Source organism: Patella vulgata, chromosome 9, assembly GCF_932274485.2.
Source record: "Patella vulgata chromosome 9, xgPatVulg1.2, whole genome shotgun sequence".
Lineage (NCBI taxonomy): Eukaryota > Metazoa > Mollusca > Gastropoda > Patellidae > Patella > Patella vulgata.
Genome location: NC_065887.2, coordinates 14,760,052 through 14,776,982, shown reverse-complemented (window position 1 = coordinate 14,776,982; position 16,931 = coordinate 14,760,052). Strand labels below are relative to the sequence as shown.

General features: G+C 39.1%; 1 protein-coding gene across 1 annotated transcript; it reads left to right on the top strand.

The window, feature by feature from the left end:
* The first annotated feature begins 467 nt into the window (after positions 1-467).
* Positions 468-14,224, top strand: LOC126832680 (peptidoglycan recognition protein 1). Its single transcript, XM_050563546.1, has 5 exons — positions 468-494; positions 10,723-10,771; positions 11,662-11,874; positions 12,720-12,833; positions 14,025-14,224. The coding sequence occupies exons 1-5, from the start codon at positions 468-470 to the stop codon at positions 14,222-14,224; spliced, it is 603 nt and encodes a 200-aa protein (XP_050419503.1).
* Positions 14,225-16,931: the final 2,707 nt, after the last annotated feature.

Genomic DNA, 16,931 nt, shown 5'->3' with positions numbered 1-16,931 from the left:
GGAGCTTGAAATAGACGAAAATGGTTCTAAAGATGTAATATGGATGTATGTAAAGTGATTTAAATTCAATGTTTTCACGGCAAGATACCAGCATCAATATTGATTGAAATTGACCAATATTGAATTCTAAATCGTGTTTTTAATTTCGAATATTATGAAAAATATTGAGTTCCTTTAAATTAATTATATCAGAAATGTATCATTGGATCAGGAACTGATCCCAAAGCACTACTCGTCATGTTGTTCTTGTCGTTATTGTTCTTCTTTTGACCGATACATAGAGTTTTCGGTTTGACATATCATAAGCGATGGAATTTGATGCCAGTCTATTGTAGAGTATATAGGTGTGGTCAATGAGCAACTGTTTTCTTGGAATACGTTTTATGATAATTTGCACCATGTTTTATTTTATAAAGGTTACGGGACATGCGTACATTATCAATACGGAGAGGAGTAATCCGGATACTATGCTGGCTACAGTACGCTTCATGCAGGTAAATCTTGATGCTAGGTTTTAGATTTTCTAGAGGAAAAGAGAGTGAATTAATAAGCTTTAAGATGAGTATTTTTCTGAATGGTAGGGCCTCATACATGGTGTCATCCAAGAATTGGCGGTACTCTAATTTCACTAAAACAAGTCTATTGTTCCGATAGCGACGTGTATTTTTACTTCAATTGAACCGTACTGTCATGGGTTCTGTTACGTGTACGTCAGTGTCTGTTATTGTCAAGTGTTAACATGCATGTAAAAAACAGAGGAATCGGACCACAGCTCGTATCGCCAGTAACCCAAATCGTAAAATCATGCCATGTTCTGGTCCATAACTTTTTCACACTCATCGGATGAAAATAATGAAAATAAAGACTGCCAAGAAATATTTTAATATATACACTCGAACCCGAAGCTTTTCCGATATTTGTCAAATCATTTATTTGTACATCATGTTTTGCTTTTTAACGTAAACTATTTCTTTCAATGATCATTTGTATATTTTCAGGTATATATGAATAGTTCACAGACAATGGGTAAGACAACTGAGTTTTAAATTTCAAAAAGGGTCATGGAGCATAAAATCGAATACCCATTTCTTCATGAACTTAACAAACTTGATTGTAACGTCTACAAAGCAAATTCACATCTAATCGTTTATGACAGAAACCTTCACATTTGTTCACAAAAATAACAGAATCTGGTTACCTTTGCATTCGATTAACTGAAGTGTCCTTCCTTTGTACCAATTTAGTTGAAGTGCACGTGTCTGGTTACCTATGTACGGAAGTGTCTTCTCTGGATACCTTTGTACTCGATTAGTTAAAGTGCCCGTAATGTTTACGTGTGTGAAATGAAATGGTGTTTAACGTCCTACTATTCTGCTCCGAGGCGGGCATACGCCGTACAAGGTGCTATGAGGGAAATTTTGCCCGGGCAGCGGCACCACGACCCACTCTTATATCGAATTCCAACTGTCAAGGGATCTTTATCGTGGACGCTAATGTCTACATGAAACCTCGGTTTTTCGTCCTATCCGAACGACTATACGTTGTCCCTTTCCAGGCCCCCTGGGCTGCACTACTAACAAAGGGGAGAACCACGCCGGAAAATCCCGATGAAATTTCTCGGCCACCTCCAGGTTAGCGAACCAACGTCTTACACACTGAGCCAACGTGGTTCCCTTCACGTGTGTACTCGGTTGAGGTGTCTGTGCCCCTTTCTTTTTTTTATTCCATTAGTTGGAGTGTCTATTAGTCTGCTCGAAGTGGAAATGAAATGAAATGGAGTTGAACGTACTACTGTTCTGCTCTGACTGGGCTAATGACGACGATGCTCGAAGTGGATCTCAATGGCATAGTGAGTTTAATTAAAATAAAAGTAATTGTAATATGACCAATATTTGCCGAATTGTTGATCGAGAAGCGCTTCGGGAGTTTATTATGACCTTTTGGGGTCTTGAACGACAGTTTCTTTAAAACAGAAAGAAGGAGAGCACACCACTTGTTTCCTGGGCTAATCTCTACATATATCAGCTAATTCAAAATAAATAATTGAGATCACCATGTAAAATTATTTTCAGATTCTACAAGAAATAATTCGGGTGTATCATTCAAAGGAAGCAGTGTAGAAACGGGATATGAGTCATGGTTTCGGAATTTATCTATAGATTCAGGTTCTAATAAAGAAAGAAATATAGGTAAGCATTAAGTAAATTGAGATGGTGTGCCATTAAAAGTCCAGGTGTATGATGACCCACCATTTTGCATGAGGAACAAGATCCCGCCCGGGCCCCCTAAAACAATATTTATATGTGTGTGCGGGGAAGGGTTAGGGTCCCTCCCAGTGCCGCCGAGTAATATTGGGGCTGTGTGGAACATGCTAAAGTCGATTTGTAGTATATCTGACCCACGATTATGTTTGACACTAGTTGAGCATTATGTTAATGAATATATCGTTTGAAAACCGCGAGGGGGTGCAAAAACTCAAAACCATGACGCAAAGCGCGTCATTACGTCCCTCTCACTTAGCCCCTGTATAGGTCGAAGATAGTGGCTTCTGTTTTTCTGACTGGAGCTACATTGTTGGGCAACCAATTACGTATAAATATATCAAAGCAATATAGTATTAATATTAATAATTTGATTTATGTTTTTGCGTTAGAAATATTACAATCATTTCTAATGTTAAGCAGGCGGTATAATTTATGAAAAATAGTTTAAGAGATAAATCTCTATCCTTTGAAATTTTAACTAAGATAAAATCCAAATTTTAGTAATTTGATTGGATAATGTTAGATTGATTTTATAGTGCTTAGCCAATCAAAATTGAAGTATCTACTAAAATTTGTATTTTATCTTTAGTTAAAATTTCGTGAAACAGTGCCCAGGGCCGTAACTAGCTCAGAGCAACGAGGGGGGCATGATAACAACATCAATATTGACTGAAATGAATTATCCAACATTGAACTCTAATGCGTGTTGTTACATGTCGAAGATAACGGATTGAGTTAAAGGTTTAGTTCCTTTAATACAAATTTATTTCTAACCAAGTTCATTACATGCATTTATTTCAGATACAACCAAGTCGCGCCCTGTGTCAGTGATACATCCTAATGTAGACGAAAATGCATCAATTAGGTCACGTAGTAAAATTGCACATACAGACTCACAGAATACCTTGTCATCAGAGCTGGATGCATTTCACAGAACGGCTTCAAATAACACCTTAAAAAGCTTTAAATGTAATCAGGAAGCACACGAAGATTCTAATGAAAAAGACGACAGCCCCGATTTCAAAGACGAACACAAGGATGTACAAGAAATCCATGAAGAAGTCCGACGTAACTCGACAGGCGTATACAACAGTTGGTGCGACATGTATCATCGTTCCAGAGCATCCGGAAACATGAGGCGATTGAGCCAGAGAAGACGATCATCGGACATCCGGCTTAGTGATTCAAGTTTTGACGAAAGTTTCATGAAGGCTCCCAAAGTTCCAAAAAATTCCAGATTGCGAAAAAGATCGTTTTTAGCTATAAGAGCATTTCAAGAAAAGTGCGCAATGACTGAAAAGGAGAAAAGGGAGTCTTGTCATTCTCTAAGTGACTGTATACCAGCATTTGGTCAAAGAGGAAGAATTGCAACTTCATTATCTATCTGCAGTGAGTATTAAATTATGGCCGCTGGTCGTCATTTCTATTTGTCGGAGAGGTTGTGGGGGGGGGGGGGGGGTGAAGGGTTGGATCATAAGGTCTGTCATTGAGGCAAGTGACATGGTTTCGATTGCCGGCTTGTAGGTGACAAGGTGTAGGGTCGCCTGTCCAACCTCGTGGGTTTTTCCAGGTTTTCTTCCACTGCGAAAGACCCCTAAATACTGAACGGAATTTAACTATGTTTGGACTGCTAAGCATTTGGATCATAAGGTCTGTCATTGAGTCAAGGTGTAGGGTCGCCTGTCCAACCTCGTGGGTTTTCTCAGGTTTCCTTCCACTACGATTTAACTTTCACACAATCTTAAAGGATTCAAAATCCAACAAATTAAAATTTTGGACGGCAAAACTGTGTTGGTATTTACAGTATGTCATTTTTCCCAGGTGTAGGCAGATGCACTTAAAGATGCATTATGTAAGATTATGATAAAGATTTGACAGTTCTCGCTATAATAATTAAAACATAGATAATGAAAGGGGAATGTGTTGAACATTTCAGTCAAATTACTTCATTGTGAGCCCAGTTCTCGTTGTTGGAAGAACAATGTAGTCTTCCATTGCTACCGTTGTTACGATAATAAACAAAGTCTCGATTATCCATTTTTAAATTAAATCCTTAACTGCCAATCTGTTGAAAATCTAGAGCATCCGATGGCATCTAGATTTGATTATCATCTTGGCAAGTTAATACATGTCTAATAGATAATTTATATAAAATGTAAGGCCTAAAGAAAGACCTGTAATGGGCAGATTTAGCGCTCGAATAATGCATCTTTAAGATTCCGACCTTTTTTATCGAATAAACTTGATTTAATGCAATACCTGGTACATCCGGAGTCCTGTGAAAACCAACACATTTTGTACAGAGGAACAATTGTCTATGATAACATTTCAAAAAGGTAACGAAATAAAGTTATGTTATACACACAGATGTGAACGTCCACCCAATGCTTCGATGTTCAATGTGCTAACATACCAGCCGTTTCAAACCCAGATTATACCTGATGGTAACGCCTGTTGTAATGTAACGTTTAACGATCATATTAATCATGAGTCTATGAAAATGAGGTGGCTCAGTAGTTAGAGCGCTGGCTCGCTAACAAAGATGTCCTTGGATCGATCCTAGTGTTTTTCCGATAAAGGTTCCCTAGGATTTTCCAGTGTGTATTCCATTTTTCAGTTGTAAAGAATTACACTGATCAGAAATGAATATTCGCTATGCGCTACAATCACTGAGAGAGATGACATCGAGGCGGCTTAAAGACCTCGTGATATTAACTTTTTTCCATCTGCAAATTAAGTATTAGATTAGAAAAAAAAATAAAGGTATCTGAAGTATATCTGGATAAAAAATATTTTATATTTAGTGTAAATGAGTATTAAAATGATTAAAAGGCACCATTCTGCCCGGACCAGTTCATATTTTGTGTAAACATTGAACACGCTATCGACAAATGAATGCATGAACTTTATAAAGGTCAGTCATCTTACAAAGAGGTATAAGAAGAAGGCCTTCGGAATCCCTATGTGAAACAGATTTGACCCAGGCGGCGGCGCTACGACCTACTATTAATTCGGATCCCAACTGTCAATGATTATGTGTACATCAGTGTGCAAGGGACCTCGGTTCGTGAACGACCAGACACCTTTCCTAGCCACGCTCTCTATCCTGCACCACTGACAAGGGGAAATCATGGTAGAAAATCCCTGGGAACCTTTCTCGGCCAACTGGGACCGAGCCTGTATCGCTTGGTGTATATTCTGCACACAAAGATCCATCTACTTCATACTTCGAGAATAGATCTCTTCCCTTAATGGCCGCCATATCCAAAAATTAGTATAATATTTTGTAATGCGGTTTTACTCCGTTTCACATCTGTCATACACACAAAAAAGAAATAAACCTTTTCAATTTTATTGAATGGATGCCGAATAAATACTTCCCGAAATTCTCGAAGTATTCATAGTGTTTTCGACTAAAATCGTCGATTTAGTAATTAACATGTCGTTCAACTAGCTTTATGCCTGTTCTCAAGCGGAGCTAACTGAAGATAGACAACCTAAAGTCAGTATGGGTGTATAGTCAGCCAGCATCATACCGACTGAACCCCGTGACTCATATATGTTCATGTATTGAAATATTTCATTTCAGATAATCCAGGAGATGCACTCAAACATATGGCGGATCATCATTCAATTACGTCGTATACAAGTGACGAGGAATCATTCACGGTTAATCAATCTGTTTCTATTCGATCAACTATTCTATTAGATGACGTGGAGTCAGATGATCAATCGTATCACTAGCACTATTCAACATTTAAACTAAAAGAACGTTTTAAAACTTAAAATATTCATTCATTGTCAAAATCGCTTGAACAACAACGCCATCACTGCATATTTCATTTGGACCAACAATGGTCGTTGAATGGGCGATGTTTTGTTAAATTTATTAGTAGAATAGTGCCCGCTGGCTGCATTAGAGGAGTGACCGATGAATAAAGAGATGAAACAATAGAATTTTAACGGGGGGGGGGAATTTATCGTGACCGCTTACAAGGAGATGTCACTGAATAGGAATGGCTGCTCGTACATATTCTACTGTATATTCGTAATAAGATCAAAGGGGGAAAATAACTATGTTTAAGATAACCCGCCCTATTTTCCGACCGTTCGAATCTGGGCTTTTTTTTTGGGGGGGGGGGACGCAGGTATTATAACATTAATATCATCTGCGCATATTTTGTGGCTATGAAAGGCAGCATGTGTGTGCAATCCTGTTTATGTGTATATATGCCTTTCCATATAATAAATATATTTGGACGAAAATAGTATTCCGTTATCAATAAGATCCTCTTTATGTTAAACGAGTCAGCATGTGTCATCTTTCTGTAGCATCTGGTGGCACCTCATAATTTAGACAGTGAACAAAATTTACTGTGCATTGCATGTTCCGGATAGCAAATCAAAACTAGATGTTCAAATGCACTTCCCATTGGACGGCCGAATGGTTAGCACGTGCGCGCTGTATCATAAGGTATGTCACTGGGTCATCTGGCGCATGGTTTCGAGTCCCCGATTGTACCTAACAAAGAGTAGGGTCGCCTGTCCAATCTCGTGTGTTTTCTCCTGGTCATCCGGTTTCCTCCCACTGCTAAAGACCCCGATGCGCAAGCGAAATATTGAAATATAATTGAACCATATGTTAGTCCCGAAATGACTTAGTTTATGTCGAGTGGGCGTTAAACCCCATTTCTCTCTCTCCGTAAACGGGAAAACAGATTTCGTGCCATTCTAACTACCTGAGAGTTATGTTAGAAAAAAGCACAATACGTCAGCCGTTTTAAGAATCATGTGAGGCTAATTTTGTTTAATATGGCCATGTGTGCAATGCTAGGAATGAAAATTGATCAGGACAGCGGTTTTCTATATATTCCTATTCTCAGTTTCTTGCACCATCCGAAAAACTGGGCAACGCGTTCCTTTCTCAACTACCCGAGCACCTTGCTTATATTATGGATACTTTCTTTGATCTGTTTTATGTGAACGGTAAAATGCTAACGGGCGTATCACTTTCTTTGCCCGTCCCGAAGAGTGAACCTAGTGTTAAAAATTACAAGAGGTTTTTCTACGTTCACGAAAGGAGTACCGTAGGATCCGGGACAATTTAGTAAAGCGTACATTGGCCGCTGCACTCGACTACCTCAACTTCTCTCAGTGATAGCTACCGTATTACGACCTGGTACCAGTTGTAGGGTGCCCCATGTGCCTAAAATTTTCCCTACTAAAAGTAGTACTCGACACGGTGAATGTGCACGCTTCAGTGGCTTGTCTCGAAGTGATTTCTGCCTAGTCCTGCATGTCTTTGAGTCTATAAATAGCCATCGCACGTGAAATTCTCAACACATCTATCAACTATTACAGCCGTAAAAAATCTATTGTTGACGATTCTGAATAGCAGTACTATTTAGCTTTTTGGTTATTACAGCAGCTTTAGAAATTACTTTCGTTTTATTTTTTAAATTGCATTATCATTAACTATACCGTTAGGAGCAGCATCTGTTGGTTTAGTACAAATAATATCTCTGAAAAACTCGGGTTAGACAGGAACATGATGCTAGCAGTAGTTTCATTTAACTTTTATAAGGTTCTTAAAACATTTGTTGAGTTGCCTACCGTGCGTGTATCTAAATTCAATTTCTTGTTGCAGCTTTCTGTCATGTTTTGTAAAAAAAAGTAGTCTTGATTATCCCGGCCTGTCAATCAGACGGAGAATGGTTGGTAGACTGGTTAAGCGAGACTAATTTCAAAACAAGGATACGAAACCTATTTTTTGCTCAAAAGTGACTGGATATTATGGACGACAATCGGAACCATTTTTCAGTCTATTATTTATCGATGGTTAAATGGTCATAGCTTATTAAGTACAACATGACCATTTATTTAGTGACTATAAATGTGCCAAACAGATTTAAGGATTGGTATATATATTATATAAATATTGTGGTGTAATTGTCGAGCTATTTGGAGATATTTATTTAGGTGGGGCACCCTACCAGTTGGATCTATTCGCAATTACAGACCAAAGTAATAATTCAAATGTACACCGATTAGAAATATAGGTCAATATATGAATCGCCGATCCCTTATAACACCTGGGAAAAACAATCAGTACATGACCCAGATAGAGTGAATTTCGACAGATTAACAAATTTATAACAGTGAGAATTTGTATCAGTTTTATTCCCACCACTATTGTATTCCATGATTAACACATTGACAACAGTAAGTATTTTAACCGTTTTACCTCCCAGTCTCACCTCTGTTTTGAGGTTCATTGTGTAGTGTTGTGTTAGGTGACGTAAAAGTAAAACCATAGTAAGAAGTCTGGGGTACACGTGGTTATTTTAGGGGGTGGGGTAATGGTTAGCACGTGCGTGCTGTATCATAAGATCTGTCATTGCGTCAACTGGCGTGGTTTCGAATCCTCGGTTGTACATGACAAGGAGGAGGGTCGCCTGTCCAACCTCGTGGGTTTTCTCCGGGTCCTCCGGTTTCCTCCCACTGCTAAAGACCCATACGCACAAGCGAATTATAGAAATAAAAAATTGAACCGTGTGTTAGTCCCGAAATGACCTAGTTTGTGTCGAGTGGACGTTAAACCCCATCTCTCTCTCTCTCTCTCTCTCTACACGTGGTTATTTGTATAAGACGCATTTCCATGGCTCGTTTCCTTCCGCGGTCAGAATCGAGCTCATTCTGGAGTTTAACGACCAACCAACTGCATGGGCTAATGAAGACGGGCATACGACATACAATGTGCCATGAGACAAATATTACCCGGAGAGCGCCGCTATAGTCTAATCTTATATCAAATTCCAGCTGCCAAGGGATATTTTACGTGCTCGGCAATGTGTACACTAAACCGCGGTTTTTCGTCCAATCCGAACGACTACAGAGCTGTCATGATAATAACTCCAGACATTCACCCTTCTTACAGTTTTTCTTTCCATACGAACGACTAGACTTACATTTCTGTTATGCCTAATGGACGAGAATATATACTGGTAAGCTGATACCGTTGATTTATGAACCTGGGACTTTTAGTAATGACTATTTTTATCATTAAATGATATATATGGTCATTATTATAAACTAATGTTTAGTATGTTTAGAAAGGGGTTAGAAATTATACAGTTGTCATTAATTAGCAGGTGTGTAACTAGCTGTAAAAGATGTCACTACTGGTGTACAAGGGTGACTAATTATAACACCCATCACTATATTTGGTTACATAAAATTGTACAATAGTGGTGTATATCATTCAGTAGTCACGGTTTTAACACCTAATTGACAAAATACCTACTTAATGACTACATGACGTCTTTGATCTGTTAGTATCGTATATTTTCATTTATTAAAGTTATTTGTTGCTTAGTCAACGATTTCTACTTTACAGTGATCGCAAGTCTCAAGGGATTTGAACCCGGGGCCTTCTATTGAGGAGTCCAGTGTCCTTTCCACCTGACTACCACTGCCCCGAGAGCGATGATTCATATCATGATTTCTATCCGCCCACATTTCCATGTGGACGTATATTGTCGTCGTCCCTGTCCGCCCGGGAGTTCGTCCACAGTCCGTGCGCGCTGTATCATAAGGTCTGTCATTGAGTCCACTGGCGTGGTTTCGATTCTCCGGTTGTACGTGGGTTTTCTCTGGGTACTCCGGTTTCATCCCACTGCTAAAGACCCCTACGCGCAAGCGAATTATTAAGATCTGAGTTCCTTGTGCGTATCAGGTCGTACCTTCCTGATTTATGGCCCCTGGTTTTACGTAAAATCGCTTTGTACATATTTAAAATGTCTTCAATTCTCACATTTCTTAGTACTAGGTCCAAAACTTGAGCATTGGGGGCATATGGCCCCGGGGAACAATAAACCTCTACACTCCACTGTTTGATTTCAGATGTTGTGTATCTTACTGCTATTGTTATATCTTTACGAAACACACGCAGCTAACTGTGCCTGTGCTACATACGAACTACATGTAAGAAATGGAGCAGGAACGAGCCATACATTGTTAGGAAGCTTACATGCTGGTGATTGTGTACCTTCTAAAGATCAACAAATATCAGCTGATGGCTATACCTGGGCTAAAATACAATTCAATGGTCAGGTTAGTTTTGGACAAACATTTGTCTATAGTCGACCCCCACCCCTCCACTCCCCCCCCCCCCCATTAAAAGACTACCGCCAATTTTAAAGTTTTTAAATCCATGCTCTATCCACCGATATCGAAGTATCTGCCCGAAGTAGTGGCATGCCCCGTGCTTTTGAGAACACTTGGTACAATTAAATTCTATTATAATAATTTCACATATTGAACTAGAATGCTAAGTGGTGTGATTTAAAAAAAACCCAAACAAACATGCAAGCAATGATATGTATTACATCCAATAGTTATCCCCCTTTAAATATTACATCCAACAATTTAACAATTATCTTCATTTAAATACTTTCAGGTTGCTTGGGCAGCAACAAATTGGCTGAACATTCATCCTTGTGGCGGAGGTAAGACTTTGACCGTTTCAATCTTTTAATATTAATTTTCACTGTGTTTCATCCACTGTTCCTTTGTAAGATGTATGTGCTTGTAGATTTGCTGTTCGATTTTGTATAGATAAAAAACACTGAATTTAACGAGAAACGAACTGTGATCTGATAGTCACCTTTTTTTCTTTAAATAAAAAAGAAGAGTTATTTCCCTTTACCCATAAGTTCACGGCATATGACCAAAAGCAAATGAAATGGGTTTTAACTCGGATAATGAAGATGGGCATACGCCATGTAAGGTGCTATGAGGGCAATCTTATTTCGAATTCCAACTGTAAAGGTTTCTTTTACGTGCACGTCAATGAGTACACGGGACCTGGTCTTTACCATGCGCACGACTAGATACCGTCCTTGCCAGGCGTCCTGCACCACTGCCAAGGAGAAAACCCACCGGAAAATGCCGAGGAACCTTTTGGTTAACACCGGAGCTAACCCGAGACCCCCTTGTATCATACCGTGGAGGAAGACCACTGTAGAATGAATAGGCCTGATAAATAAAAAAGAAAGAAAGGAAATAAATGCAATAAAATGTTAACATCCATGTCTTATGCCTCTCTATAAATCGTCTGTGTGTGTCTGTGGGGGTGTGAGAGAGAGAGAGAGAGAGAGAGAGAGGGGCGAGAGGGGCCGAGAAAACCAGGGACCCCGGAGAAATCCCACGAGTTGAAACATGCTATCCTACTGATTGTCTCGTATCAGCAAAATTACACCATTTGACTCATTGACAGACCTTATATTCTAACGCGCAGTCATTTAACATTCGACCCCACCCCGAAAGTAGGAATGCAAAAAGAACAAAAACAAGCCTTAGAAAATCTTGCTTTACTGTCCCTACTGATGTGTTGTAGGTTCTTCGTCATCGACCCAGCAATTAGCTGGATGTCCGAGAATCATTTCAAGATCAGAATGGGGAGCTCGCCCCGCAAATTACGTCATCGGACATCTCCCGGGAGTTCCTACATATGTTTTTATTCATCATGGTGCCACAGCAGGATGTACATCTGAGAATTCCTGTAAACAAAAAGTTCGAGAATACCAAAACTACCATATGGATGGTCACAGTAAGTAAAGATGATTTATTTATGTTCTTTGCAAAAGTATCTGGTTGTTTGCAAATGTGATAGGAGAAATGTAATCTCGTATACCCTAGACTCTCTACCAAGAAGAAATGAAATTGGGTTTAAAGTCAACTTAACAGAAAATGGGCCATTTTGGTACTAGAATACAGTACTGGTACAATTCTCTTTTTCATGTACTTTCTTTAAGCTATCTTCTATTAGTAAGTGCAGGAGGACCTCACTACATGCAAAACAAAATCTACACGATAAACCTGCGGACAAGACAGAATATAGATATTGCAAAAAAATAAACAAATATTAAATCAAGTGAATGGATCCGGCGGCCAGCGTCCACTGTGCTGTACAGTCCCGGGCCTGTAATAGTACAGGCTTCACTCGAAATGAAATAAAAAAAGATTTACAAAAAAGACGTAACGGAATAATGCTCATCTGCTTACTGCAACGCCATTTTTCTTTTACCGCAGACACGGTTAATCCAATTTTTTTTTTAAAAAAAAGAGCATTTTATTAATCCACTTTAGGTTCTTTACTTTGAGGTTTTTAAAAACCTGTGTCTTTAGCAGTTGGAGGAAACGCTGTTTGGACAGGTGAGCATGATCCCTGTCCCGGACAAGCTGGAAATCGAAGCCACGCCACATTAACTCAATAACAGACCATCTGTCCTAAAACTACGACACTTGATCCAATTACTGACCTAATGCTCTAAAGCGTACTGTTTTAACAGCAAACTTAACACCAATAGTGATATTCGGCGGATTGCCTCATATCCAGTTCAATTACGCGTTACTCTGGGTTTTGATATTCATTTCGAATATTTTATGTTACAGAATGGCCAGATATAGGGTATACATTTGTAATTGGCGAAGATGGCAATGTATACGAGGCGAGAGGCTGGGATATTATAGGAGCACATACATATAACTATAATTATAATGGTCTTGGTAAGTACATAGTGATGAAATGGAGGTTCTCCTATTTTTCTCTATCAACTGGGAAAATAAAGCTGGGCAGTGTGCTACGTGGGAAATTCTGCCTGGACTTCTTTTCAAATCCAAATACCAAAGTTTCTTTACTTGCGTGAACATAGGTACACGAGACCTCCATTTTTCTTACCATTGGAACCACTATACATCGTTTGTTGCCTAAACAGAGAGAGAGAGAGAGAGAGAGAGAGAGAGAGAGAGAGATGGGGTTTAACGTCCACTCGACACAAACTAGGTCATTTCGGGACTAACATATGGTTTAATCTTTTTTCAATAATTCGCTTGCGCGTAGGGGTCTTAAGCAGTGGGAGGAAACCGGAGGACCCAGAGAAAACCCACGAGGTTGGTCAGGCGACCCTACTCCTTGTCACGTACAACCGGGATTCGAAACCACGCCAGTTGACTCAATGACAGGCCTTATGATACAGCGCGCACGTGCTAACCATTCGGCCATCTAACCCCCCTTGTCTAAACAGTCACATCCTTCCGAAATCGTTCGGTATGACATTAGTGTGGTCACGTATCGTTCTGGGGGATGTATGAAGTTTTAACCCAATTGATTGGAAAAATATTCAAATAAAAAATTGAAATGAAATGGGGTTTAACAACATACATTTTTGCACCGACTGGGATAATGAAGACGGACATACGCCATACAGTGTGTGATAAGGGAAATTATACCCGGAAAGTGGTACTACGACCTACTATTATTTCAAATTCAAGGGCTGTTCGTCCTTTCTACTGAGGAAATAACGCCGGAAAATCCCGAGGAACTTTTGTGGCCAACATCGAGAGCAAACCCGAGATCTCCTGGTTAGTGAGCCAGCGTCCTACACACTGAGCCACCGGGGCACTGATATTTGTTTCTACAAAAAGATATCTTGTGAGTTATAATCGGAAAAACTCTAATCTAAAAATACCACCATATTTGCGAACACTCGCTTGACGTTTTAGAATTCCCTGCTTATTTTATTTATTGTTAGCTAACTAATCATTTTCAGTTTGTAATCTGACGTAGGTATCAGGAGCCCATTCTTCACATCAATATTGACTCAAATGAACAAATATTTAATCATAATACATGTTTGTGATGTCGACATTATGGATAATATGAGTTAGTTATAAACGTTTACTGTGTAATAACTTCAGGATTTTGTATCATTGGTGATTTTACAAGCCGTTTACCAAATACCGCCGCCTTGAATGCTGTGAAACAACTCATAAATTGTGGTGTTAAAAACGGGAAAATATCAACCAGCTATATACTCCGTGGACATCGAGATGTAAATCCAACAGCTTGCCCTGGAGAGAAACTGGAAGCCTTGATCAAAACTTGGCCTCACTATTGAAACTAAAGTGTATAAACACGTTTTAAAGAAGAGGAGGTTATTCGTAACACAGTGTTTACGAATAAAGATTACCTCGTAAATACTGTATTCATAAATTCTTTTGAAGCATTCGTGACCTAACCCTATCGCATTAAAGCTACCTAGCATTCGTTGTGCTTGTGTCCCAATACAAAATTGCCCCAACTCTAATCCCTTAAGTTGCCCTAACCCTAAATACTGTGGCTACGAATAACACCGTTCCTTGGTTAAGCCAATAAAGTTCTTTATTAACAAGCTGTAATCTTCTGAGATTCAAGTACGTACAAAAATCCTTTCATACCCTATGGTGACAGGCGAAAACTATTTTCTAATTTCTTTTCATTTTTATGGAGATGACGTGGTTGTTGATTCATTTATAATGGAAGTCAACAGTAATAAAAGTATGGTGCGGATGGCATTTTTTATGTCCGAAAATCACGATTTGAACTGGGTAATTTTAACATTAAAGAAAAGAGTAGATCCTGTGTTGTTTACTTCATTCTTCTTTGATTATTGTCACAATCGACCAATTGATTTAAGCAGAAACATGATTGGACGAAGTATACAACCTTGGCGTACCCCAGATAGACGTGGGAAATATGAAGTTATTTCCGGTCCCAGTTTTACACAAGACGAGACTGATTTGGAAATATTTTTCAATACATGATGCATTTTACCACATACATCTTTAGCAAACAAGAGATCCATGACTGTTTAATAACACCTCAAAATTGGGATGGATCATCTAGGGATTTCAAGAGATCGCTACATACCTGCTTCTGATTATTATCTATTTTCACTTTACAAACAATACTAAATTCATTTTGTACAGAATTATAATTTTCTAAATTAGCTTGTGTGTTATTAATTCTAACTCGGTGGAAACTGTTGTTTTGTAACCTTGCTGTTTTTGGGGGTATGTGGATTGAGCATTTGTTATAAGATCAACATATTTCTCTACGTCACATTTGATAATGCCATAGAAATTTTGTTCAAAATTACTGAAATTTTCAAGAATATTTCCTATATAGTATTCTGCCTTTCTGGGCTACCATAACAGTCTAGAATATTTCTGTTGGGGAGGAACGTGTATATTGAAGGTTAAGGGTAGACGATCTTACTCTGTCCTGCAAGAAACCTAAAAACGTTTATGCATTATTAAATACATTTGCAGTAAGCAATGGCGATCATATGATATTTTGGATTAGATAATCTGGCTCCATGAGTAAGGCGCTGACTCACTGACCAGGAGCTGCCAAGTTCGATCTCGGCGTTGGCCTAAAAAGTAAACCGGGTTATTACAACCTGATTTCTGGATTTCAGTGGCGCAAGATGAAGGACCTTGCAAAGAACAGCGTCTAGTTCTTCGGATGTGACGAAGAATCGATCTCTCATATACAGGTTATCGAGCACGTAAAACAACATCCTTGGCAGCTGGAATTTGACTACGACCGGAAGCGAACTCGAGCCACTGTGGCTCCCATAACTATCACAAACCAGTGCTGTGATTTTCTAATCTCATTTTGACTAAAGGAAATAGGCTTTTACGACTCGTGATTATGGATGTGACAAATAATACAACGCAAAGATTGATTATACAATTATAGGAGCCCCCCAGGCCAGATTCTGTCACGAACATTGTTTTTGGATGGACAGACGTTGTCTTGAAACTGTCAATGTCAAGTTGTGGTGTGATGTGTTCGGCGTGATGAGTTGTGACAGGTTGTGTCATAATGACATTCGTGTTTGTTAATGGCACTATGATATGTTTACCTGTGGATAAAGTAGTGACATTATAAATATAATGATAATTATTACATTATTTTGAAAAGTGACAACATGTTTACCTAAACTGAAATTTTCCAGTTTGGTAAGATTGCCCAACCTGTTATATCACGCACACAAAAAGCAAAGCAGAAGTTGGTTAATGAATTCCGCGGATAATAAGGTGTGTCAGTGGTGTCCCCGGGAATTTACCCCATCTGCACTGACGCAATGGGATTGAATAGCCCATGGGGCCTATAATCTACGGGATGGCTCGACGTTTTGTTTTCTATATCCCCTACGCCGAACTAACCTGAGAAGAAATAGGAAGTCAAGGCCAAAATAAACCTGGTTTGACAGGCGATCCTACTCTTTATCACGTACATGGAACTTGGAATAGAACTGTTTAACATATTGTATTACATGGAAATATTGCCCCCTAGCAAAAACGGGAATAAAGTGATAGAAAGAAAAGAGAGAAGAAAGATGGGTTTAACGTCCACTGAACGCAAGCTAGGATATTTCGAGAACTGATTTCAATAATTCGTTTAAATGTACAGCTCTTTTAGCAGTGTGTGTGGCGGAGGACCGGAAGCCCCAAAGGTTATGCAGGCATCCCTATTTGTTGAAAACATGCCACGCGGGACCCAGCTTATGATCTAAAGCCCACATGTAAGGGCCCCCCCCCCTCCACACACACCCTCACACACACACACAAATAAAGGTAGAGCTTATTGTGTGCAAATATTAAAAAAATCAAGAAAGATTGAGCATGCTTTTCACTTTATTATGAGGAAGATAAACATTATTTTTACATAACCTTTCTTTCGGGAAAAAAGTAACCAGCTTTAAAGCTGTTTTCATATGAAGGTGCCCATGAAGCATACAAAAATACAACACAATTGAGAAGGGATATCACGTGTAC

What these genes read in the sequence shown, in the direction of transcription:
- LOC126832680 (XM_050563546.1), top strand. Translation starts at nt 468, where the DNA reads ATGCTGGCTACAGTACGCTTCATGCAG. An exon ending in CTACAGTACGCTTCATGCAG is followed by an intron (nt 495 to 10,722) that starts GTAAATCTTGAT and finishes AAATACTTTCAG; the next exon opens with GTTGCTTGGGCAGCAACAAA. An exon ending in CTATAATTATAATGGTCTTG is followed by an intron (nt 12,834 to 14,024) that starts GTAAGTACATAG and finishes TAATAACTTCAG; the next exon opens with GATTTTGTATCATTGGTGAT.